The sequence below is a fragment of the Linepithema humile genome, chromosome 4, assembly GCF_040581485.1.
Source record: "Linepithema humile isolate Giens D197 chromosome 4, Lhum_UNIL_v1.0, whole genome shotgun sequence".
Lineage (NCBI taxonomy): Eukaryota > Metazoa > Arthropoda > Insecta > Hymenoptera > Formicidae > Linepithema > Linepithema humile.
This window is the reverse complement of record NC_090131.1, coordinates 26,974,604-26,997,930: the sequence shown is the minus strand read 5'-3', so window position 1 is coordinate 26,997,930 and position 23,327 is coordinate 26,974,604. Positions and strand designations below refer to the sequence as shown.

The 23,327-nt window shown below is 36.2% G+C and overlaps 5 protein-coding genes across 11 annotated transcripts in view; 2 read left to right on the top strand and 3 right to left on the bottom strand.

Annotated features, from left to right (window-relative positions):
- Nucleotides 1–2,160: 2,160 nt before the first annotated feature.
- On the bottom strand, nucleotides 2,161–16,275 carry dgt3 (dim gamma-tubulin 3). Of its 3 annotated transcripts, XM_067353032.1 has the most exons (11): nucleotides 16,137–16,275; nucleotides 12,647–12,890; nucleotides 12,358–12,576; nucleotides 12,093–12,279; nucleotides 11,496–11,719; nucleotides 11,265–11,393; nucleotides 10,792–11,128; nucleotides 10,468–10,697; nucleotides 10,228–10,396; nucleotides 10,009–10,144; nucleotides 2,161–2,422 (listed from the first exon to the last, which is right to left on the bottom strand). In XM_067353032.1, exons 2-11 carry the CDS (start codon nucleotides 12,826–12,828, stop codon nucleotides 2,415–2,417), a joined length of 1,821 nt encoding a protein of 606 aa, XP_067209133.1. In that variant the 5' UTR covers nucleotides 12,829–12,890; nucleotides 16,137–16,275; the 3' UTR covers nucleotides 2,161–2,414. The 3 variants fall into 3 exon arrangements, with proteins under 3 accessions (XP_067209133.1, XP_067209132.1, XP_012227153.1); XM_067353031.1 differs by lacking the exon at nucleotides 2,161–2,422 and having other exon boundaries at nucleotides 9,857–10,144; XM_012371730.2 differs by lacking the exons at nucleotides 2,161–2,422; nucleotides 16,137–16,275 and having other exon boundaries at nucleotides 9,857–10,144; nucleotides 12,647–13,071.
- Nucleotides 2,802–9,110, bottom strand: LOC105675011 (GSK-3-binding protein-like). Its single transcript, XM_012371749.2, has 2 exons — nucleotides 6,929–9,110; nucleotides 2,802–6,827 (listed from the first exon to the last, which is right to left on the bottom strand). Exon 1 carries the CDS (start codon nucleotides 7,533–7,535, stop codon nucleotides 6,930–6,932), a length of 606 nt encoding a protein of 201 aa, XP_012227172.1. The 5' UTR covers nucleotides 7,536–9,110; the 3' UTR covers nucleotides 2,802–6,827; nucleotide 6,929.
- LOC105675007 (UBX domain-containing protein 7) lies at nucleotides 13,097–16,768 on the top strand. Of its 2 annotated transcripts, XM_067353035.1 has the most exons (9): nucleotides 13,097–13,208; nucleotides 13,357–13,603; nucleotides 13,806–14,048; nucleotides 14,137–14,411; nucleotides 14,498–14,770; nucleotides 14,854–14,911; nucleotides 15,063–15,224; nucleotides 15,307–15,392; nucleotides 15,531–16,768. In XM_067353035.1, the coding sequence occupies exons 2-9, from the start codon at nucleotides 13,564–13,566 to the stop codon at nucleotides 15,690–15,692; spliced, it is 1,299 nt and encodes a 432-aa protein (XP_067209136.1). In that variant the 5' UTR covers nucleotides 13,097–13,208; nucleotides 13,357–13,563; the 3' UTR covers nucleotides 15,693–16,768. The 2 variants fall into 2 exon arrangements, with proteins under 2 accessions (XP_067209136.1, XP_012227168.1); XM_012371745.2 differs by lacking the exon at nucleotides 13,097–13,208 and having other exon boundaries at nucleotides 13,211–13,603.
- On the bottom strand, nucleotides 16,137–23,137 carry Jwa (PRA1 family protein Jwa). Of its 3 annotated transcripts, XR_010889687.1 has the most exons (7): nucleotides 22,989–23,137; nucleotides 22,496–22,903; nucleotides 21,990–22,207; nucleotides 21,771–21,884; nucleotides 17,238–17,277; nucleotides 16,762–16,820; nucleotides 16,137–16,290 (listed from the first exon to the last, which is right to left on the bottom strand). XR_010889687.1 is itself a non-coding variant. In XM_067353039.1 (6 exons), the coding sequence occupies exons 2-5, from the start codon at nucleotides 22,693–22,695 to the stop codon at nucleotides 17,255–17,257; spliced, it is 555 nt and encodes a 184-aa protein (XP_067209140.1). In that variant the 5' UTR covers nucleotides 22,696–22,903; nucleotides 22,989–23,137; the 3' UTR covers nucleotides 16,137–16,290; nucleotides 17,238–17,254. The 3 variants fall into 3 exon arrangements, 2 of the variants coding, with proteins under 2 accessions (XP_067209140.1, XP_012227174.1); XM_067353039.1 differs by lacking the exon at nucleotides 16,762–16,820; XM_012371751.2 differs by lacking the exons at nucleotides 16,137–16,290; nucleotides 16,762–16,820; nucleotides 17,238–17,277 and adding an exon at nucleotides 20,023–20,659.
- Nucleotides 19,383–23,327, top strand: part of LOC105671755 (uncharacterized) — a 139,632-nt gene continuing 135,687 nt past the window's right edge. For both annotated transcript variants that reach the window (XM_067353018.1, XM_067353017.1), the window contains exons 1-2: nucleotides 19,383–19,499; nucleotides 19,801–19,839. The gene's annotated coding sequence lies outside the window, so the exon portion shown is untranslated. The remainder of the gene's footprint in view (nucleotides 19,500–19,800; nucleotides 19,840–23,327) is intronic.

The window sequence follows — 23,327 nt, the reverse complement described above, 5'->3', positions numbered from 1 at the left end:
TGCCGTCTCGCGTACAATTATAGCGCAAGGTTTTCTTTCGAACTCTAGTCGATGTAGAATCCTATTCTCGGTTTACGAACGGCAGGCATAAAGACCTTGCCTGAAGGTTGCGCGAACGGTTACACATATTATATAAGACGCTATTTGTTAACGCGAAAGGCGATAAAAAGGCTTTACCATCGAAAATCAATTATACAAACTGATAAGAGTAACAACATTTGCCACCACTTCAGAATGGAAAATAAGAACGATAAATCAGATTTTATTTATTGATTACTCGAGCTTTACGCCGTCGCCCACTATTATTTTTATCTGCCGTTGGAAACTCGATACAATGAGAAATCAATCTCCCCTCTCCTGTCAATTTAGCTTATTATCAGTCTTGGGGGCGGCAATGTTTTATCTTACTAGACCTATTACGTTGCGCATCGGTAACGTGACAGAATTCACGAAACATCATATGCATGTAGAATACCATGTATTTTTAAAAACTCGAATAAAAATTTATCGAAGATATGAAAGACAAAATGTTGCGTGAAATCTTGCCAGCTGGATCCGATAAGAGTCGATCGAGAAGGATCGCACACACCGCGCGGCTAAAAATATCACGAAACAATAATAATAAATGCACGTACGTTCAGTTTCTCTTGAAAAATTTCCTGCACGTTATTATTATTAATAGATTTATATACCCCCGCTATTCGCGCACGACGATTTCTATTAATACAAAGTTAACATCTATGTCACTAGTCGTGTTTCGCGCGACGCCAGATGGTAGACAAACGTATAAACGGACGTTCTTGAATTAGGTCAAGCCGCGCCGAGTTTTCCGCCGTTTATTTTCGCGCGCGCGTAACCATACGTTATCCATTGATTACTTCGGTTACGTGATAAAGACAGGGAGTGATAAATAGCATTACTTGGAAAGGCCTAATTGCATAAGACGAGCCGTGCGAGCTATATACATGCAGCTTATATCGATCACACGTTGCGGCAATCTGCCTGCTGACGAGATCGAGTCGCCGCGTTAGCTAAGATTTCGTAATATTAATCGCACCGATAGATGCATGAAACTGTAGCCGAAAGTTGACGTTACTTATTGCGCCGTGCTCGATTTCTTCGATTTCGCGCACATTCATAAACATGAAAATCACTCGCGTCAAGTCATCCGAGCAAAGTCTTCGGCGACAACTGGTGACTCGCAAAAACAACCGCACTCCTAACAATCTCCGCTTTCAAAGCTGTCTCATGATGACATTTGCCTTTCTTGCAGGTCGAGCTCACTCGTTAACCTCGCCAATCCCAGATGTGTATTTTTTTACTCATGACGAAAAATAAGTATATTTACAATTTGCAATCGAATTAAGCTTGTTACGTTGCTAGAATCTACTATATATATGTATGCACACATAGCACAACACTCCAACTGTTATTCGCAGAATTATCAAAACGAAAGAAAAATACTAATTCTCGATATCTATTTAATATAAAAAAAATTATTTTACGTTATTTTATAAAAATAAAATAAAAATAAAACGCAAATAAAAAAATAGAACATATCAAACATTGTGTTTGCATGGAAGAATAAATGGAGGCAACGATTGAATAATATATACAGTTCGCTGCTAAATAAAAAAAATTCTAAATTATGAACTATTGTCTATTATGCAACGCAATAATAATTGCGGCGTTACGTAGTATTGAAGCAACTGCTTCCCGCTCGGAGCAAACGTTAATTTCCAAAAGCGGCGAATTATTAAATGACCTGGCTGCCTGAAATCGACGGTCGGCCCTTTCCCTTCCGTCTCGAGCCGCCGGTTTCAGGTCAGAGGCGTCGAACAAACTGGCCTCGTAAAAACGTGTCGGTTTCGTTCTCTGCCTGCGTAGACCTTTAAGAACCCGTAATTTACTGCTATATTATTACTGTCATTGTTGCCGTCAACGCTTTTGCGAAAATTACTATGAAATGGCACTCGCTCCACCACTTCTCTCACTATGACGTCTACGTCAACAAAGTTTTTAAACATCGCAGCAGGCTATTAAAAAGACTAGAAAGGGCAATCAGCATTTAAACGCTCAAAGGCCTCGAAAATATCGAAAGCACTGCGGCAAATCTAGGATATATCGCGGTTTCTCGCGTAACTCCAGCAGTATACATACCTTTATCGCGGTTACTATCAACACGATATAGACCGGCGAACGTAAGGCGGAAAGCAAATTTCTAGAAGCTGGCACGAAGAGCAGTTTCAACGCGCGCCAACGATCAGAAGGCCAGTGAACCACCAGTTATATAGGGTGTCCCGTTACTATACCGCCATTCTCAGTAATGAAATTTTGGCGGAGGACATCAAGATTGTCCTAAAGTAAATTCCGTGGAAGCCAATAATATTCAACACTTCGGCACGTTAAACATCTCAAGCATCTGAAAATAAATTTTACGCTAAATTCATTTAATGGAAATTAATTGAAAATGAGATTGTTGCATGTCTTCTGCCTACAACTCGCGTTTTAATTTGCCCAAGTATCGCATTAAGCGACTTCGTACTCAGGCTTAAATTGCTTAAGTAAATGTCGATTGCAAAAGAAGAAACGATAATGACAAGACATCCTGTATGATGTCGGCGTAACACGTATCCGCAATGTATTTGTGGCACGCTCCGTCATCAGACACCAAGCAGAACCGTTTGATGTCGACGTTTGATGACGATGAGGGTAGAGAGAAAGAGAGAGGGAGCAGTGGATGGTCGATGGAAAGTTTTCGCGCAACGGCATGCAGCCAACGGCAAGAATACACACATATCTGCATCGAAACTTTGAACTTTTTTATTTTACAATTAAGACTTATCGGGCTGACGAGAGCCCGACGATCACAACGAGATATAGTTTTCATAATGCACGATCTTTAACGGAGAACTTAAAAAAGAACGAAGGATTGCGCTCATTCGTCGTACGGAAAATAAAGAAAAAAAAAAAAAAGTGAAAGAGACTAACGCAATTCTCCCACGCACACACAATCTCGCGCAGACACACAAATATACACACACATACAAGCATGCTCGTCGGAACTGTGGAATCCTGATGCAATTCGTTCGCTCCGCTCGCAGTAGGTACGCGCAGTGTGTACTAATTACTAGCTTATCTAATTAGTCGAATAAGACGGCTAACGTCGTCGAAAATTGACGTCGGAGCCGCGCACGATCTTCTCTCCCCTTCATCGCTCGTTGCATCGCTACATACAAGAGTGCGACGTTTTTATTGCGTCATCATCGCGCGCGACCGCATTTCACCAACACCGTCTATAATAAAATCCCGGACGCTGCAGTTGTGACGTCATGTTGCGCCCGGGAATAATCGAAGGCTTCCACGCGAATCGATCGCGCGGTTTTGAGGGCAAAATGAGATTCTTGCGATTTTTCGCTACGTTATTAATAGCGAATACCGCACGAGATGGATAGTCCTCGTCAATAATTACGTTTGGCTTTGCATGACGTCACAACTGACCCGTGGGAGTCTTTATTACGGACGGATCCTTCCCTTTATTATCTCCACGCGCGGAGTGAATTACCCGCGACAATGGTACATCATTTCGCGCCGCGAAACTCGCACAATACACGCGCGTACAATGATCTGTAGGATACAGTGTATGTAACATCAACGGTGTGTGTCGCTCCTAGCGATCGATAGCGATAAGTAGCTATGCACTAAAACATGCACAGAAAGATATAAAGCTACACGTTATTATTATACAGGTCCACGTTAACGCACGTTTCCCTGCGGAGGAATCTTACGATCCTCGTCTCTTCACGATTATGCTTTTTTTTTCTCTCCATCGTAGTTTCTCCCGCAACGTGGACGTTATCTACATCTTTGACATTTTACACCTCTTCATATTTAATACTCTAATGCGCCAGAATTACCCCTAAACGCGACATAACGATTGGAATCCCGTAGAGATTTTTTTGTTTTCTTTTTTCCTCTCCGTTGCTTCAAAAAGTCGTAACAATCTCCGAAAATTCCGCGAACCGCAACCGAAATTTCCTCGATATGCAACTTCACAGATAAATGAAATTACATCTTCAAAAACTTTGGACTTGGAAATTTCTATTTATTACAATGAATCTCGCAATCACGTTCGATCCTCACGATACATTTTCACAGGCATAAGCGTCTTCGTGTAAGCCTGCGTCAGTCCTTTTTTTATCCCCCTCGTTTTTTTTTTAATTCTCGCTGCTTTCATTAAACGGACGACAGTGTCTTGTACCCTTCAGGGTTAAAAGGACGCAGCTGTCGGGAACTAAACCGAGTCTAAGCTAAGCTATATCAATGATCTCGCGTCGCGCCGATTGGCTAAGTCCGCTCGTCGCGCGCATCATGAAAAAATAAATGAGATCACCATGTCTGTGTTCTATGTGTGTCCTCCTCTCTCGCGAATGATTGTGCCCCTAATACTTCCGCCGCCTAATGCGAAGGCATCGATAATAGTCGTTGATCGATCGCGGGCGCGGTTTACTCCGCCGTCGCGTCTCACTCGCGCAAATTGGACCGTGTAAATCCCGGGCAGGACTCCGGGTCCTGTTTAACAGCACAGCCCGCCGGCTGCTTCCATCGATACTCTCATCCTCAAATTATTCCGAAACTATGCTCTCCCATTACGAAATAGTTTTATTATTTGATTGGAATTGTGTGCGAAATTATTCGTACTATCTGTACTACATTCTAGGTCGCTACGTTTTCTCTTTCATAATTTGGAAAACCCTGTACTATGTTTAGACAATCTTAACGCATAGATCTCTCTCGTCTCGTAACTCGCCGCGTAAGCGCACGGACTTTTCCTTTGGGAAGCCACGACGACGCTGTGTGACTCGAGGTTTCTTTGCGGGTGGCATTTCGCTTCTAGCGAACTGTCTATTTATAGTGTCCACACGGCATCGGTATAAACTAGCGATTCGACGAGTTTACAACCGAAATCGATGTAAATTGCTCGCCCAACGCAGCGAGGCTCGCTATTCACCACCCAGGAAAACTCGAAGTTACGGAATCTCAAAACATATTACTTCCCGTATCTTCGAGATCAGAGTTCCCGCAGTACCGTTCTTCGAATACGGTAAACGCGCTAAACTCACGCTAAGTATACTTAATAATACAGATTCGAGATACTATGAGGTGGAATAACGATTATTAACAGTTATTGTTTTATGGTACTTGCGTGTTTACGGTATCCGAAGTATAGCATCTGCATTACAAATATACTGATCCACAGTTGTTATCGCTCGTGGAATTTAAGTTACGAAATTCCCCTCATCCTTTCTCTTTCCCGAATTGCAAATAAACAGTCACAAAATAAACAATTGTTTTTATCAGACAAATATTGATTAATATTGACAAGTATTAGAGCTCGCCAGACACCAAGATTTTCCTTTTTTTCCTAGTAATCACCTGACTCAGACTCAGACTTAGTCAACACTGATTTCTAATGCTCGAATTAAACAGTCATTAAGATGACGTGTCGGATTAACTTTAGAAATATGAATAGAAATAATAAAAAAAATGATCAATCTTATCTTTAAAATTGTGGTTGAAGATATATGTAATTAGTAATAATTGGTGAAAAGCAAAAAAAAATTACCATTATTATTTTTAAGATTTTTCAGTCTTTCTTATCTAAGTGCAAAAAAAAATAGCAATTTTGCTACAAAACAAATACCATCGAAAAAAACCTACTAAGAATGCATTTAAAAATTATATGATGCTGTGTACTTTTAATTTCTCTCCATATTTATTAAAGGCAATTTATTCGGTTTGATATTTGGAACTTTAATCAAGAATTTTGTGATGAATCAGCTGCAGAGGTACTCGATATTGTGATATTCATCGATATTATAACAATGATCAAATTATCAGGCGAAATAACAAATGGTAATGAATTGATACAATATCTTTGATTTCTCAAAACACACACAAAACAATTTCATAAGACTTCAGTTACGATTATTAATAATTTCTCAATTTGTGAAATTATGAAATTGTTTTGTGTTTTGAGAAATTAAAGATACTGTATCAATTCATTACCATTTGTTATTTCGCCTGATAATTTGATCATTGTTATAATATCGATGAATATCACCAATACAGAGCAGCGCTCTGGAAAAGGAACATCTTAGGTTTGTTCGCGTCACATGCCTCAACATGCTTTTACTCGCTCCAATATACTCCAATCTATAGTATTACATTACGTATACTATAGATTGGTTGCGACGCGAACAAATCTCTCGTGTGTATATTTTAATCAACGATACAAACCGGAATCAAACATCAATCCGATGTTATATGATACCGACGAGAAAATTATTGACACAGTAGTGAAACAGAACACAGTAACGCTACACGGGAAAGGAACATCTTTCGTACGCTTTCGCGAACGCTGAAGCAAGTCGAGTGGACCGCGTCGGCGGCGGCCATAAGTCTTCCACGTAGGCCCGTGAGCGTCGATACAGCGGCGACGGCGATCTCTGGCCATTACGAAGCGAGCTAGCGCGCAACGCCGACAACGCAGCGTATTTACAAACACGGCCATGTAAGGCGAGTTCTCGCCTAATTGTGTCTGTGGGCGTGAACGCACTGCTCCACTACCACACGCGCATATTGTCGTCGTCGACTCCCACGCGATCTTCCGAGAAGAATGATGTTTCCGCAGGGCAATCCTCTTCTACCCTTCGAGAGGATTCCCCGCTGATCTATTTTTCGAGACAAAGCTCTTTCGTTCTCGAACCTGGTCGCAGAAAGGGACAGAACAAAATACCCAGCGACGCTCAAAGAAATTTTCGTCCCTGCGAGAAGTCAAAGGGACGGCGATAAAAATGCCATTCACGGCGAGAACGAGGAAACGTTCGGAAAGATTATCTTTATAAACATTGCTTCTGCAACGCACCTCACAGCTCCAAAGGATCGTACATCGGCGGCAACGGCTCGTCCTCGGAATCGTAGAAATACGGCTTCCTACGGTAGCCACCGTTCGATCGCTGCTCATCGTCCTCGTCATCCACCTCTTCATCCTCGTCCACCTCCGAGCTGGAAAGCTCGTCGAGGTTCGCCTGTAGCCTTTTAACCGCTTCTTTGATGAGACCGCCTTCGCGCAGCAGCTCTTGCAGCACCTCGTACGGATCGTCGTCCACTCTATTTCTTTCGCTCCTCTTCAAATGGTTGTGATAGTGATGATGGTGATGGTGGTGGTGATGATGATGATGTCCCGTGGACATGTGATGCTGCTGCTGCTGAGGCTGCTGGCCGCTGGATCGCAAACCGCAGACCTCGCAGCCGGCCGCCGGGTCGGCCCAGGAACGCGCCGGCACCCGATACGGCGACGGCCGGCTGTTCTTGTGGCTCACGCTGGACTTGGCCTTCAGGCTGGACAGCCGCAGGTTCTCCTTGATTTGCGACACCAGCAGGTCGACGTCGCGCGTCAGGAACGCGTCGGCTTGCGCCGCGCCGTCCGGCATCACGCCGATCAGATACGTCGTCTCCTCGGCGCTCGGCATCTTTGTGATTTGCGAATTCAACAGTTTTCAAAAATATTCACGAATATTTGCAGCTCGTCGCTGTCGTCCGACTAAGGTAGTGGACCGATTCGAGCGGTTAGTGGGATCCGGCCGTTTCACCCAAGCCTTTGTATTTGTTTTCCTTTCTCCGTCTAGTTTTCAATGCTGCTGTCTCTCTCTCGCTCTTGCGAGCGACTGTTTACTCTAGGTCGATGTTCTTCAGTAACAACACAACAGGATGAAGATGGAGGGAGAAAGAAAACACTCTGTGCACGATTCTTTCAGGAAATATTGTCGTTCACGGAAAGTCGTTCTTCTATGCGAGAAAAAGTCGACTTCGCTCTTCTTTTTCCCACGATGGAAGGTTTATGTACTCCACAGTCGTTCTCCGATAATTAACCGCAAATCGCTCTCTCTCTCTCTCTCTCTCTCTCTCTCACGGCTGTACGGCTCGTTCGATGTCGCGGCGCGCGGACACGTCAACAATAATACTCGCGCGCAGTGTATATATACACCGTATCCGGCCAGGCGCGTCCGTGCGTAATCAGACGGGACGCGCGTGATTCACTCAGTAAATACGCGCGGGCCCGCGGGCAATATATCCTCGCTGCTCGCGCTTGCTTTCGAAGCGAAAATCGACGACAGGAGACAAGAAGTCGCGCGGCTGGCTGGCTATTGAATGAACGCCGCGCGAGTACGAGCGTGCGGCTAATCTACGCGCATAAACAAACGCACACTAGCGCGCCGTCACGGCAGCTGCAATGCACACATACACGCGCGCGCGCGCGCAGATACACACACAAGCTACGCGTTACACCAGCAGCGCATTGTTTTGCTCCCGAGCCGGATCGAACGCACGGTGCCTGTCCGAATCTCGCGCTCTCTCCTCACGGGAATCCAGCGGCACGGCGAGTTGCACAACGCGCGCACACACTCGTTACACGTAGCCGACTCTGCCGCGATGAGGTAACGCACGCAGCGGAGAGAAAGAGAAGAATCGGAACACTGGGAGAGAGCGAGCGACGGATTCGCCTTGACAGGGAGATAATATCTCCGCGCACTCCCGCTTTCGAATTAAATGTCAGTCTAATGTTCGTTAATTTCTCTCATTTATTGCCTGCCCTTATCTCCCTATTTCGAGGTAGTTGCAGTTCCGCACGAATTCACGCGATTTCGTTTCGACTCGTTTCTTGGTGACGTTGTTTTCGTCGATCAAAAAACAGCACTCGCGTGCTTGATCGCGGTTTCGATTTAAAATATCAATCGAATACCGAAGCTCTTCTCAGTACCTGATTTCGAGAGGTAGATTTCGAGAAAATCTCACGCAACTTGTTTCCTGCGAGAGTTATCGAGCCGTCAGCGCACCACTTTGCGGTAATGGAACACGTATACACACTTACACACACGGCGCGAACGCGTCGTTAAATGTCCGCTGGATTCTGTATGTTGCTTTGTTTCTTTTCTCACCGCACGACAACGATACGTGCGGAATGGAATCTACAGCCAGGTTTGAACGGGTTCGAGGAGCGAAGCACGAGCGGCCACCCGTTCGTCCGCCAGCCATGAACCTTCTACTACTCTGTTATTATTGTTTTGGTCGGGCGACGCATGCGCACCTCCTGTCCCTTCTTTCTCCTCTACCTCCCAGCAGTGAGCCGGCGCCCGCCTGTCCCCGCACCACCCCGCTCGTGTAAACAAACCGTTAACTCACGAGCCCCGGCGAATCGATAGTACTCTTTACCTCTCGCCACTTCCCCGTTCCGTGTTTCTCTCTCTCGTCTACCTGCCTTTCATCATCCTCTCTCTTTTTCTCTCCACCGATATTCGCTGTTTGGTTCGCCGAGAAAGCGAACACGCATCGCCTTTGCGATCGGGAAACGCCTTTCGCATTTGCGAGCAACGCCGCGGCGAATATATCTCTCGGGACCTATGCGTCTCGTGCGCAGAACGTTTGCTTATAATTTTCTTGTGTACATACGACATGAAAGCGAGGCGATTTGAACGAAATACTACGGCGGAAAGGGGACGTAGAGGAGGACGAAGGGGTAACAGATGGAAAGGGAAGGGAAGGGAAGACATCGATGTGCGGATCAAGGTTACACTCGGGCACCTCCTCTACGTCATTCCTCGTCGTCGAGTTTACACGCGCTTGCGCGCAGCATGCACGCACACATACGCGTCCTTGAGACGAATCATTCATTATCGCGTACACGTAACGCGCTGCTCGTATTACGTTCACGAAAACATAGCAGTAATAGAGCTGGCGTCTTTTTGAAAAAGAATTCTTAAGATTAGAAACGAGATAAAATATATACATATAATACAATACATATTACGATATTTTATAATTTTAATAGAGTACAAAAATATAAAAACATTTGGTGTATCCCTTGCAATTAGCAAAACCTGTTTTATACAAATTTGTCAAATATGAAAAATATCAAAGATTTATTAATTTATTAATTCGACTTACTTTCCAAAGTATCTCTAAAATGAGACTCATTTGCTTTTTGTTTCGCTTCATCGTATTTCATTCTTAATGTATCGGGATCTGCCAAAAATCTTTGCCATAAAATGTCCTTCTCACGTTCCAGATTGGCGCCCATTCTCTATGATATGCAAAATATCAGCAAACGTTATCTAATCTTTTAGTTTTATATATGATTTATTATGTATGAGAACAACCCTATACCATTCGTTCCTTGAACTGATTCCTGATCTTTGTAATCTCTCCTTGTATATCTTGAACGACCGTGGATATTTCCTCGCATGTGGTGCTTATTTCGTAAGAAATTGGCCTGAAGCTAATAGTTGGTCCACTTTGCGTCTCAGCTAGATAATCTTTATTAACTTCACTTTCTCTAAATCATACAAAATACAAAAAAATAACACATTGATAAATAAAATTACATTTAAAAAAAGCAGTACTTACAGTTTTTGCAATTTGTCGATTTTATTATTCAGATGCATTTCCAGCATTAATTTTTTCTCCTCGTTATCGGCTATTAAATCATCGTATTTTTTTAATGCGGAAGAGAGCGTCGTCTCGTTTGAAGTATTATGACCGTGCATCATGGAAATTAATATTTCATTAAATACATTATAAGTTCTTAAAGACTTTATGATGTTTTCATACTCATCCTGTTGTTGTTGCATGATTTCCTACATATTTCATGTACATAAATAATACGAATTATTATTTCCATTAAAATAACAAGTCTTGAGAGGAACAGTGAGAAATAAATTAATTACTAACACATCTTGTAGAAGAGAGCTTGTATTCCGTGGTGATATAATGACGAGCATTGGCGATAAATTCAGCGACCTCCCGCAGGCAACAAAATTGCATTTCCATTAATATACACAATAAATCGATATGAACATGTCCATGCTTCGCTGCGAGGGAATATAAATTCTGAAGCTTCTCGAGACGAGCTTTCCTCCGTTCGAGACGGACGAGTGCGTCATTCTTCAAAATCTTTATCGTCTCCATTTCTGCAAATTGTATTACCTCTGGAAACTGTTGATCCCGTAAAATTTCGACATTTTGTTCCAGAAAATCCCTTTCGACGCTTAATGTCCGTATTTCATCTCTATTTTAAACAAGAAAATATTACATTTAAATATAAATTGTTTTTTTTGTCATGCCGAAAGCAAAAAATAACTTTGATTGTTTTAATATTACAAGAGATCGAAGTAATTTGATATAAATAATATTAATTTATTTACTGTAATTTGTCGTCCCCAGGCACCTTTAAAATTCCATTATTATAAATATCTTCTACACATTGTAGCATCGCCTTGCTAAATTCCTCCTGAACCTTAGCACTAATCTCTTCTATTTTAGAATTTGTTAAACTATAAAAAAGAAAGAGCATAATAAAAATACAAACTGTGAGAAATACAAAATACAATAAATATAGATACATTGTATAATAAAATGTTTTAAAGTATACTTGCTTTGTTTTACATAAGAATAGCTCATGCATTCTTTTATCAACTTTTTCATCTGTAGTATCATTTGTTAAAGTCGCATCATCTGAATCCATAGAAGAATCTTCCTCTTCCTTATCAGTGCTCCCAAATTGTTTCTTAATATAATTACTTAGATAGTGATTATAAAGCTCTATTTCTTTAATAAACAAATCTGTAGGCATTTGTGACCACAATATTGCATCACCTTGCTGGAAAAAATAATCAAACATCAAATTAAATATTTCAACTAAATATTAAATCATTAAATACTAAAAAATTACTAATTAAATACTTTAAATATAAATTAAATTAATTAAGAAAATTATATACAAAAAACTTGAAATAATTAAATTATAAAAAGCTCTCACAGTTTAAAAATTCAATAACATGAGAAATGGCGAAAAAGTCTAGATGTTATATGTTAATATTTCTTCTATTTACATAATCTTCTTTTTACGTATGTTTATCATTTGTATTTGTATTCTCAAGAATAATTGTGTAAATAGAAGAAATATTTACATACAATATCTAATCTTAGCTTTTGAACCATTTCTTATATCATTGATTGTTTAAAGTAATTACATTCTTGGCAGCATCAGCATACACGTTCAGGAGAGTATCAACATCTTTAGAAAACTGACAATTATCTTTATCAAATTCCTTTAGAATTGCACTGCAATTATCATATGCCTTTTCTGTTTCTATTTGCTCTTTATGCAACATAATTTCTGCCTCTTCAATGTTATCATCCAGCTTGTTTTCGACTTCTCTGTAGCAAATTCATGTCTTTAAATTATTTGATTAACATAGAAATATTCCAAGTGTATAATTTTATAAAAATTCTTACTTCAAATTTTTTATACTATTTTTCAATAAGTTAAGATATTCTTCATCTTCTTTGCAACTTGTCTTCAATGTTTCATTCTCAATAAATAAATCCTCCTTGGATATATCGTCCAAACTGATAAGCTGTAACAAGTCCGGACAATCTTTGATATATTTCTTTAATTCAGCATCCAATGCTTCGCCCTCCAGCCATTCGCCTGCATCTTGCAATATATTTTTTCTGTAAAAACAGAGATACTATAAGAAATTATTTAGAAGATCCAAGAATCATCCAAGAAAATAAATCTTACAATTTTGTTTCCTCGTTAGAGAGAATATTAGCGCTGTTCACATTCTTGCAGAACCACTCCAGAAAAGGCTGCGTGCTCGGATCATCGCAAACTTTACTCAAGATCTCCGGTGTGATCCCCGATGACAGATCGGGACGTAATTCGCGAATCTTGTTATAAAACAGTTTACCAGTGATACTCATTTTCTTGTTTAAATATCAATATCTGTCTCACGTTTCTATCTTCTTCTTCCAATATTTTATTTCTGCAAAAATTCTTAAAAATGTATTTCACATTGTCATGTCTCACAGTACCTTATGGCACGATCTTTCATTAATTTTCTCCATAAAAATTGTTAAATCTGAATGACAAACGTTATGATGTTACAAGTCAAACGAGTCAAACTTTAACTGACAGATATGCAATCTAGCGGCAACGCAACATACTTGAATTGGTAAAATGCAATGCCATCTAGTGATACCGCTAATCATATTTTAATTTTGCTTACAATAGCGCACACTAGATGACGTTTGCTGTCAACTGCACTTGGAACATGTATTCAGAAAATAATTTTATTCCAAAAGTAATTATTTGAGACAAAATTATGTTAAAATATTTATCATAAGACATAATTATTATTAGATTTACATTTATAATTATATGTGGAAAGAGTAATTATAGCTAATTTAAAAAAATCATATCAAAAGAAACAATTCCTTCAATTGATGTAGTGTAGTGATGCGATCACCGACGAGTGGCGGTGGTGTGATATACATGTCTGAGCGTGCCTGAGCGAGTCGAGATGTTCGAGTTCGAGATGTCATTTGGTGTGTGGTGAGGAAGTAGGATGCGATAGAGTGAGATTTAGAAGTATTTTTCTTGTACGGTCGTGTACCATATTGTGAGAAAAATTCTTCTAAATTCAAAAGAACAGCAAGATGGATCGCGAACTAATTGAGAAGTTTATCGAAGTGACGGGTAAATTTGATAATACAATAATTCTTATTCAATTTAGATAGCATGAACGGTCAAGTAGCAATGTACATCACAAAGATGTAAACATACGTGATTTTTTTTATACCTGAATTAAATACAACAATATTCAAAATGCATTAAAAATAATATTTCACCATGAATGGATATAGTTAACAATAAGTATTATCTATTGTGTTTCTGTTAGGTGAGAGTGAAGCCACAGCACAGCAATATCTGGCATTGGCTGATGGAAATGTGGAAATGGCGATTAGTTTGATGTTTGAAGGTGGCAGACCACCAGAAGTGGAGAATGCAAATCCTGAGCCACCAGTAAGAGCTCCTATATTACCTACGCAAGAAATATTGGTGCCAACAGAACCAATGTTTTCATTTCCACGTTTGTCTGATAGTGCGTTTGATAGATTCAGAGATTTTGCAGTAGAAACCCGTATGTATTATTTCATTATTATATGACATATATTGTAGTGTAATTTGACTGTATTAGCTGTATTAGCTGTAACAATTAATTGTTACAGGTCGACAAGAAGAAGAAATGACCCTCAGAGTATCTGGCATGAAGAACATTTCTCAAAAGAAATCAAAACGATTGGAAGATTTATTTCGACCACCATGTGATATTTTGTTTCTAGGTTCTTTCATGGAAGCACGAGATCATGCCAAGACTTTAAACCGTTGGTTATTGGTCAATGTCCAAAATCCACAAGAGTTTAGTTGTCAGATTCTTAACAGAGATGTGTGGTCCAATAAACAAATCCAAGATATTGTGAAAGATCACTTTGTTTTGTGGCAAGTATGTTATACTCAAATATATGATGCTATTTTGCATATATACTTAATATTTTGATTAAATGAATTATATGTGTCATTATCAATCAGGTTTTGTCAAATACATCGGATGGAAGACGTTACATAGATTTTTATAATGTAGTGGAGTATCCTTATCTGGCAATTGTGGATCCTAGAACGGGAGAATGTATGAAAACATACAACAATATTACTGTGGATAGTTTAATATCTGATTTAAACGATATGTTAAGTGCACATGCATCTCCAGAAAGTGCTTCACAAGTTACACCTGACTCTAAAGATTGGAATAATTTTCCTACGTCGCCTCCAAAACGAAATGTTTTAGCTGAGCAATTAAAAAATGTTAGTATCCAACTTTTATCGATAACAATCTCTTAATTTCTTTCATGACTAATCTTTTTATTACATGTTTCTTTTTTTTTCAGGATTGTGGACCTAGCAGTAAAACTTCTAGACTTTTGTCAGAAAATATCACAGAACTACGTTAGTATCTTTCAAATTTAAATACTTAAAAAGTTTAACTTAGTAATTTTATAAAGTAATTACATACGTGACATGTTGATTTATTTCATAAATTAAACTGCTAGTTATCATACAATGTCATTTCACTTAATCTGTCAAATATTGCATACAGGAAACGAAAATGTGACGTCTGATATCAGTTCAAGTGTTCCAAGTAGCAGTACCTGTACTAGCACAGCAATTTTTAATAAGAAAAGGAAATTAAATGAATCTGAAGTTAATAAGCAACAAAAGGATGAAAAATTAAAATCAGATACAGCTAAAGCTGAAACGAGTAAGCAAGATATCTATCATAATTTATGTTATCTCTAAGCTATTTTTGATTTTACTTTTATTAAAAGTATTTTTAAATTCAGGTGATGCACCATTTCTACGGCTTTGCCTACGACTGCCAAATGGTTCAAAGGAAACTATATCAATGTGTGCAAAGGATACTGTAGAAGTATGTGTTTGAAGCAATGGTTTAAAATCTTTACATAATTTTATGATTCCATAAAAATTAGAAATATCCTTCTAATACTACAATTTTGTAGTATATGTGTAAAAAATGTGCAATATAATAATTGGTTTTTTTTTTTAGGATTTCTTGGCTAAAATGGAGGATATGGGTTTTTCACCAACAGAATATACCTTTTTGGTTCCATACCCAAAAACAAATATTGGTGCACTGTCATCAAACATTTGTTTGATGAATACAATCTTGTTTCCAACAAACACAGTATTCATAACAAAAATATTGTAACATCCCACGAAAGATACTATAATTTTTCAATTTATATTCTAAGTGAAAAATTTAATACTTTTCTGAAATGTTTCTGAGATATTTTAACATATTTCTAAGGAAACTTGTAAAAATTGTGTGCTGTGTATTCTTGAAAATTTCGAATTGTGTTCCTCAAGATTGATGAACAGGTTAGTTATATCTTTTATTTTCACGATATAAGGCTTAATAATTTTAAAATTTTTTAAAACGGGATGTTATTTTATAAGAACAAATGAGATAAATTTATTACAACACTGCCATTCAGTGTTCATCTCTTATAAAAACTTATATTCAATAATTTGTCTACCTTAAAGTAAGATTTAACATGGGAAAAGAAGAGTCATGATTTATAAAAAAAAGAGTATATGCTATATATATGTAGCTTATTCAACTAGCATTGTTATTACTTATTAATCTTATTACCGTTTCTGCAAATCTCACAAGTGCCGTCCATGATGTGAATAGCCGTCTCGAAATGTACTTCCCACAAAATATTTCAAGGTGGCACGTGCAACAAATTGCTAATATCTTGGCAGCAATTTTATAAGATTTTATTACATTAATATTTTGAAGCATTCTGAAAAAAAATTATCGTTAATGTGATTCAAAATACAAGTCATGTAAGGCTCCATATTGCGATATATTATATTAGAATAAAAAATTGAGTAATAAAAATAATTTGATTTTTTTTTATAAATTGCAGATATATATAATAGAAAATATGTCAATGTATTATCCTTAAGATAATTAGTTCAAATTAAAACTGCCGATATAATTAAGATATACATATATACTGAAATATTTTATAAGTATTGATTATTATTAATGTCAACAATATACTGATATGCTTCGATTACGAAAACATTTCATGTATATCAAACATCTGTATTAATACTTCCTTATCAGTGTATATCATCATTCTGTAATATACACATATGATATCTATGAAAAAATTCACATTGATTTATTATATATATATACCTATAATTGTGTGCATGTGTTGTCAGTTACGTACATATTTTTAAATAATAAACAAAATTGTACTTACTAATTAAGATATTGCAGTTTATTTCACTTACTGCAGATTCCATCTGAGATTACTGTGTGCTGATTTAATTGAAAAATGTTGAAAATATGTGTTGAAAATTATCAATTGTTCTACTGAATGAAAATTGACCTATACTTTTCACTTGTAAAAATCACGAATTTCTCGCGAATTTGTCGTGATACACAAGACGCAAATGCGAGATAAAATGCACTTTGTATCACAATTACAAATTATAAATTAAGCAATAGTTAGAGATTGTTTGGGTAATTATATAGGCTGTAATAAAATTGCAGTAAAAAAATACATAATGTACAAATATTTCTTCAGCCATTGTGCAGAAGAGACTTTTCGCAAAGATATCACATTTAAAAAATCTTCAAATTTTACAATGTCCGACGAAAAAAACAGAATCGCTCGGTGAAAGACATGTCACAAAAACGTATAATTACGCAGGTGTAATGAATGAATTCACTCACCGGTCGTTGTACCCTAGCTAAATACGCCATCCAGCTATACCTGGAAAAATTATTATTTATTATTATAAATTGTCATATATTCTATATAAATATTACATATTATTTATTTTTATTTTGATTAAAACTATATGCGATAAAGTGCAAAAATAAATTTTCAAAAAATTTTATGAATATTTAATGTATATTTTAATAAATAGCTTAGTAAATATTTTTAAACAATTTAATACAAATTTTCTTAATAAATGTTTAATAAATAATTGTTATTATATGTGTATTATTATAATTATGCAGATATTAATAAAATTAACAAATAATTGTACTCACTAGCTAGGATATTGCAGTGTGCTACCTCCGTTCCTCCGTTGCAGATTTTGTCTCAGACTTCTCCGCATCCGTGTCCAACAAAGAATCGATGAATACCGGGAATCCACACTTTCACAAATTCACAATTATTCACATACTACCGAATGACGATTGCTTGGCGATCACACAGAAGTCGACAAATACGAATATATATACAACAGTAATGTTTTACTCGATTTAATTCCGGCATATCAAATTTTCAAATATATATCTAACAAAAAACTACCGCACACCAATCACGAGCGGAGAAACCGCGCTCAACCGCGGTAAATAGTACAACGATTCGGCAATTGTTCATCACTTCAATCGGCACTCACGACAGAAATTGTTACACACTTTAAAAATTTCAAATTGTTACTTTCGCGCCCGTAACGTTTATTGCAATAGGATCTATATTCAGATCGCACCTCAAATTATCTCGATTTTTATCCACAGTATATAGTTGTTAATTACAAACATCCGCAATAATTAACATGCTCCAACAATTACCTGTATGCTTTAATTGGCTCTCCCGACAAAAATTTACATCTTTATGCATTGAAATGGATATATTTTTCATCGGACGAAAACTGTACCTTGCGTCCACGAAATCTCTCTACTCACAAAACTCGTATCGGCTCCAATTTATGCTGCAACGCAAAGATCTGTGATAACTAATACGTTCTAACTATCGCCCGTCACTTTAGTCAACATTTCCGATTAAAATTTGCACTAATTATACACTTTTAACGAGAAATACACGCGATGAAATACGGAGCGTTCTAGCTCTACGTTCCGAACAGAAGCGCCGAGTAACTGTTATGACAGTCGGACGGTAGGGCGCGTAGCGCTAAATAGTAGTTCATATTCTTTTACCTAATTTCACAAACCACCAACATCGAAAAATTCAGCGCTACGTATTTTATATAACAATTACTAGATAACGCTTCAGTCCGAAATGCTAAGTTATTTGAACGCTCTGCAATCAATTGCGTATTTTATCCGTTAAAAGTACATACTTAGTGCAAATTTTCATCGGAAGTGCCGATCAAAGTGATATATATATATGACATATTATTCCGGCAATTGCCGGAACATAAGGCGGTATTCATAATTCGTTCCTATTCCAAGATTATCTTAAGTACTGTCGTAAAATACTAATATAACTTTCTGATTGGTTTATAGCATCTTAAGACTATACTTAAAACAATCTTAAATATAAGAACGGGCTATAAATACCGCCCATAATATTTAATTATTTATCGTGAGTGTTGAACTATACCGTGAATTGAAACCGATATGATCGCAGTGAATACAGACGCCGTAGTTCGGACATTTTGCACAAACTTTTGCATTGGCGCATAAAGATGTGCATAAGAAATTGGATTGGTCCATTTCCTTATGCATATGCTTATGCGCTATACAAGTTTGTCTGAATATACCCTTAGGCTAACGCGCGCGAGAACTATTTTGAAAATGTCACCTGTAACGATGTATAACGAGCACAACAGTTTTTGTCGGGAGTGCCGATTAAAACAGCGAGCGATTGCCAAAATATATTATTTATTGCAGATTGTTTGCGATTAATGGTGGATATGCTGTGGGTTGAAATCGAAACAATCTGATTAGAATTTTTGATACCAAGTAGATGCCAATAGACGCCAGTAGACGTAATAGTCGTAATAGACGCCAAGTTCTCATTAGATGTAGATTTCAAAAATTTAACTTGGAATTAAATCGGATGAAACATAACTGTGTGGTGTACGTATCTGTATGACAATTTTGTTGTCAAGACAATTATCGTTCAATAGTGTGTGATTAACGAGTGCAGGTTCTTCAACAATTCTTCAATGGAACTGATGCTGAAGAATCTGTGGCAGAATTTTGCAATGGGCAGGTCAAACTGCGATATTCTAGCAGGTAAGTACAATTATTTATAAATATGTACAAAATATTATACATATAATAAAGTTTATAATGTTCATTATTGTGATAATACACACATACACACAATTATGCTGAAAAAAAATTTATTAAAAAATAACATTTAAAAATATTTATTGAAATATTTGTTGAATACCTAGAAATTTTTTAATAATTATTTATAGATTTTATTGCATATAGTTATGTTATGAAATAAGAATAAATAATATGTAATGAATAACATGTTTAAAGTTGTGGGATAACACACAATAACTAAAATATATATTAATTTTTCTAGATACAGCTGCGGTGGTGATTAGCTGGGATACAACGATGAGTAAGTCAATTTATTCTTGATATTTAATAATAATATATATTGAACATATTAACACTCTTATATATGTAACAGAATATAAGTGTTACATTAAGAGCTCTAAATTTATAAGTACATTATTATGTTATATATACACATAAATAATATATTAAAATATAAAATCAGGACAGAAATGATATAACAAAGTTTTGTGAAAACAATTTGCCATATGTTTTATATACATTACTATAATATACATACGCACACTTATATATATACAAATTACAATTTAAATTGTTTTATACACATTGGACAGATGTAGCGTCAGTCATTTTAATTCTTAAATATTGATATCACGCATCTACTTCAACACATAATCAGAATAACACATATTTGGTACATTTTTAAAACTGTATAATATAACATTCAAAAAATATAATTCTCGTTAAAAACAGCTTTAAAATAAGTATTGTAAGAAAAAATTATAAACAATTCTCAGTATAAGAATATAAATTTGATTGTTGAATATTTATTAACATAAAGTAATTCATTGATTTCATTAAACAATGTAATTCTCTGATTAGAGATCACAGAATAGATTTTTCTTCTTCCTAATCACAGATATATGTCTATTTTATATTTCAAAAATATTACAAGACTTATCTCACCATGATAGTACTGTGTGAAGCCCTATGATCTGATTAAGGTAGCAATGGCGTCAAATATTAATGCTTGACATTAATTTTTACCAATTTAATATACAACTTGTTGTGCAAAGCAGGATATTAGTGAGGCGGTTGTATGAGTGATGACTGTGCGCGCAAGGTCATACCAGTCACATCTTCTGCATAATGAAATAAGAAAGGAATAACAGAATATTAGATATAATTCAAAAATAATAGAAACTATATACAATAAAATTAAATAAACGATATAGCTTTGCTAAAAACTAATGTGTAAGTAGCACATTATTAATAAATACATAATATATATTTTCCAATCCATTCACAATAAATTCAATAAATAAATTCAACAGATAGTAAAATTAAAAAAATGTTAAATGTTCAAACATCATACGTGTATGTTAGTAAATGCACTCTTAAAATGCTTTTGTGAATAATGTGAGAAATGTTGTGTATTCTGGATAAAACATGCTACTAATATTATTTTAAAAAATAAGAAAGATAATTTAAGTATTTTTATTCATATACAGATTTGAGTACATTATATAATAATAATCTCATCAAATATGATGTTCTACTGAATTAATATAATATTTTTTTAAATTAAATATACTGCTTATACTACAAAATGTTCTTAGTTCTTAGTTCTATATTTTTAGTAATAAATATATTTAAAGATAATGCTCTAGATATACATTGTATACATGTATGTATATATATATATATATATATATATATGTATACATACATACATAGTGGATAAATTCATATTAATTAGAGAAAATGCTATTCAAAAATATTAAATAATGAGTGTCAATAAATAATGAGTTTGTTACTTTTATAATCAGCAATATATAGAAATTCATTAAATATTAACATTATATAAGCATTTAAAACATAACATGTACATAGTAGATTTCCTTTAATGACTAGTTAAAAAAATATGATTTTACAGTTAACAATTTATCAATTTTATTCTTGAAATCATTGTTTAAGCATGAAAATCTGTTGATTGTTTAATATTGTCTAGTATATCCATAAGAAAATGCGTGATAATATCGAATAAATTTATTGGTATTCAAGCTTGCCTAAAGCATACTTAAAAATAGATGTCAAAGCTTTATAAATATATGGATTGGACGAAAATCTATATGGTATTATGTATATGATATAGCAAGGTTGTTAGACTGCAAAGCATTTTCACTGGACTTATCTTAATGACTCAAAAACATAAAGCTAAAGAAATTTATGATAAGAATTCTTCTTCCATACCGAGAGAGCCCAGAAGCACACCCATGGGTGTACGTTTCAAACCAATGCCTTCAATTTTGTTGACAAGCTTGTTTTTCATATTTCTTAATCTCAGCGAGGCATGCACAAATGTTACTAAAAATGAAATCAAAATATTAATAGAAAAGTACAGTAATTAATTCGATATCTATTACTCATTAATATACAATAATATAAAATATTATCAGTCGTCACACTTACCACAGAAAGGTAATAAAATGCCCAGCAAGAAAACTAAGAGAGATCCCAGACAATACGTTACGAAAATTCCACCACATATTATAATCAACACTCCAACCACAGGATATTGCTTTTTGAACAAATGTACAGAGCTTCCCTCCATCGACATATAACCAAACATAGCCAGGATTATCATCATTCCAAATATACCAGCAAGCATTTTAACAGGATGAAGCAATCTATACGCACAAAATAAATAGGAGACAAGTATAGAAAATATAATATAAAGTATTTACAGAAAAACTTTAAAACAATTAGAAAAATATCGCAACTTAATGATATTTAAACTCAGACTTGTTGATGGAAAAGCCACATTTAAGAAGATAACTCTGATATTTAAAACTATCATAGTAAAATTAGAAACTATAAAGTAAATAAAACTGTTACATCTACTTGCAGTAAAATAATGTTTATATAATTGCTCATCTATACAAAGATGATATTTGAATCTTGAGGAGTCCACTCACCCAACGATGAGAAAGATAATGACAGACATGAAAAAATAATTTGTCTGATAGTAAAGAAGATTGTTAACCACCCGGTGACCCCATTTCTCCAAGTCTTTGAGATTTGGTATTTGAAAGCGGGCGGATTCTAATAAGAAGTCGTCCAGACTGCGCAACGGAGGCAGCTCCATGTCGTTCTTGACCAACTTCGTCGTATCCATTTCGATGGAACGGTAATCTCAAGATATCGTTCCTTCTCAATGACGTGCGATTTTGCTCTAACGGATTCGCCGATCTTCCTCTCGACTATTCTGCCGTCGACCGGTATTTTTGGATGATGACGAGTGCGACACTAATGTCATACAAGGCTGACGACACAGGTCGTTGTCGGTCGAGACCGATTGATTGAACTGCGTGATCTCTGCGTAACTACAAAAGCAGTATATGTTATCTGAAAATATCGGTGAAAAGTCACCAATGTTGAATATTTATGCATTTATGTACGCAAACATACATAAATGCTGACAAATCACCGAATTGTGTAGAATCAAGTGGACACAGGAAACACTTTGTTCTTAGAAGTGGTTCCAGCAGGTGGCGATATCGAAACTCTTCGATTTCTAATCGAAGTGGAAAGAGGAATTTTATCGGACGGAAAATTATCTCGCTTTCCCGCGATGTTTGAAACGGGTTTAAAAGTCGTTTGAGTTTACATTGAATTTTTGATATTCATATTAAATAAATTTGTAATTGGGAAACATATTATCACTTTGGATGACATATTTTCACATAGGATAATATTATTATTACACCGTTTTAAGTTTTTATTTTAATTATGTGCTTTATCAGAAAT

Coding starts and splice junctions, on each gene's coding strand:
- LOC105675007 (XM_067353035.1), top strand. CDS start 13,564: ATGGATCGCGAACTAATTGAGAAGTTTATCGAAGTGACGG. Junction 13,604..13,805: donor GAAGTTTATCGAAGTGACGG/GTAAATTTGATA, acceptor TGTTTCTGTTAG/GTGAGAGTGAAGCCACAGCA. Junction 15,225..15,306: donor TACAGCTAAAGCTGAAACGA/GTAAGCAAGATA, acceptor TTTTAAATTCAG/GTGATGCACCATTTCTACGG.
- Jwa (XM_012371751.2), bottom strand. CDS start 22,695: ATGGATACGACGAAGTTGGTCAAGAACGACATGGAGCTGCCTCCGTTG. Junction 22,208..22,495: donor ATTATCTTTCTCATCGTTGG/GTGAGTGGACTC, acceptor TTGTGCGTATAG/ATTGCTTCATCCTGTTAAAA. Junction 20,660..21,770: donor TGTGCTTCTGGGCTCTCTCG/GTATGGAAGAAG, acceptor TTCATTATGCAG/AAGATGTGACTGGTATGACC.
- dgt3 (XM_067353031.1), bottom strand. CDS start 12,828: ATGAGTATCACTGGTAAACTGTTTTATAACAAGATTCGCGAATTACGT. Junction 12,280..12,357: donor AATAGTATAAAAAATTTGAA/GTAAGAATTTTT, acceptor AATTTGCTACAG/AGAAGTCGAAAACAAGCTGG. Junction 11,720..12,092: donor ATGCTGATGCTGCCAAGAAT/GTAATTACTTTA, acceptor TATTTTTTCCAG/CAAGGTGATGCAATATTGTG.
- LOC105675011 (XM_012371749.2), bottom strand. CDS start 7,535: ATGCCGAGCGCCGAGGAGACGACGTATCTGATCGGCGTGATGCCGGAC.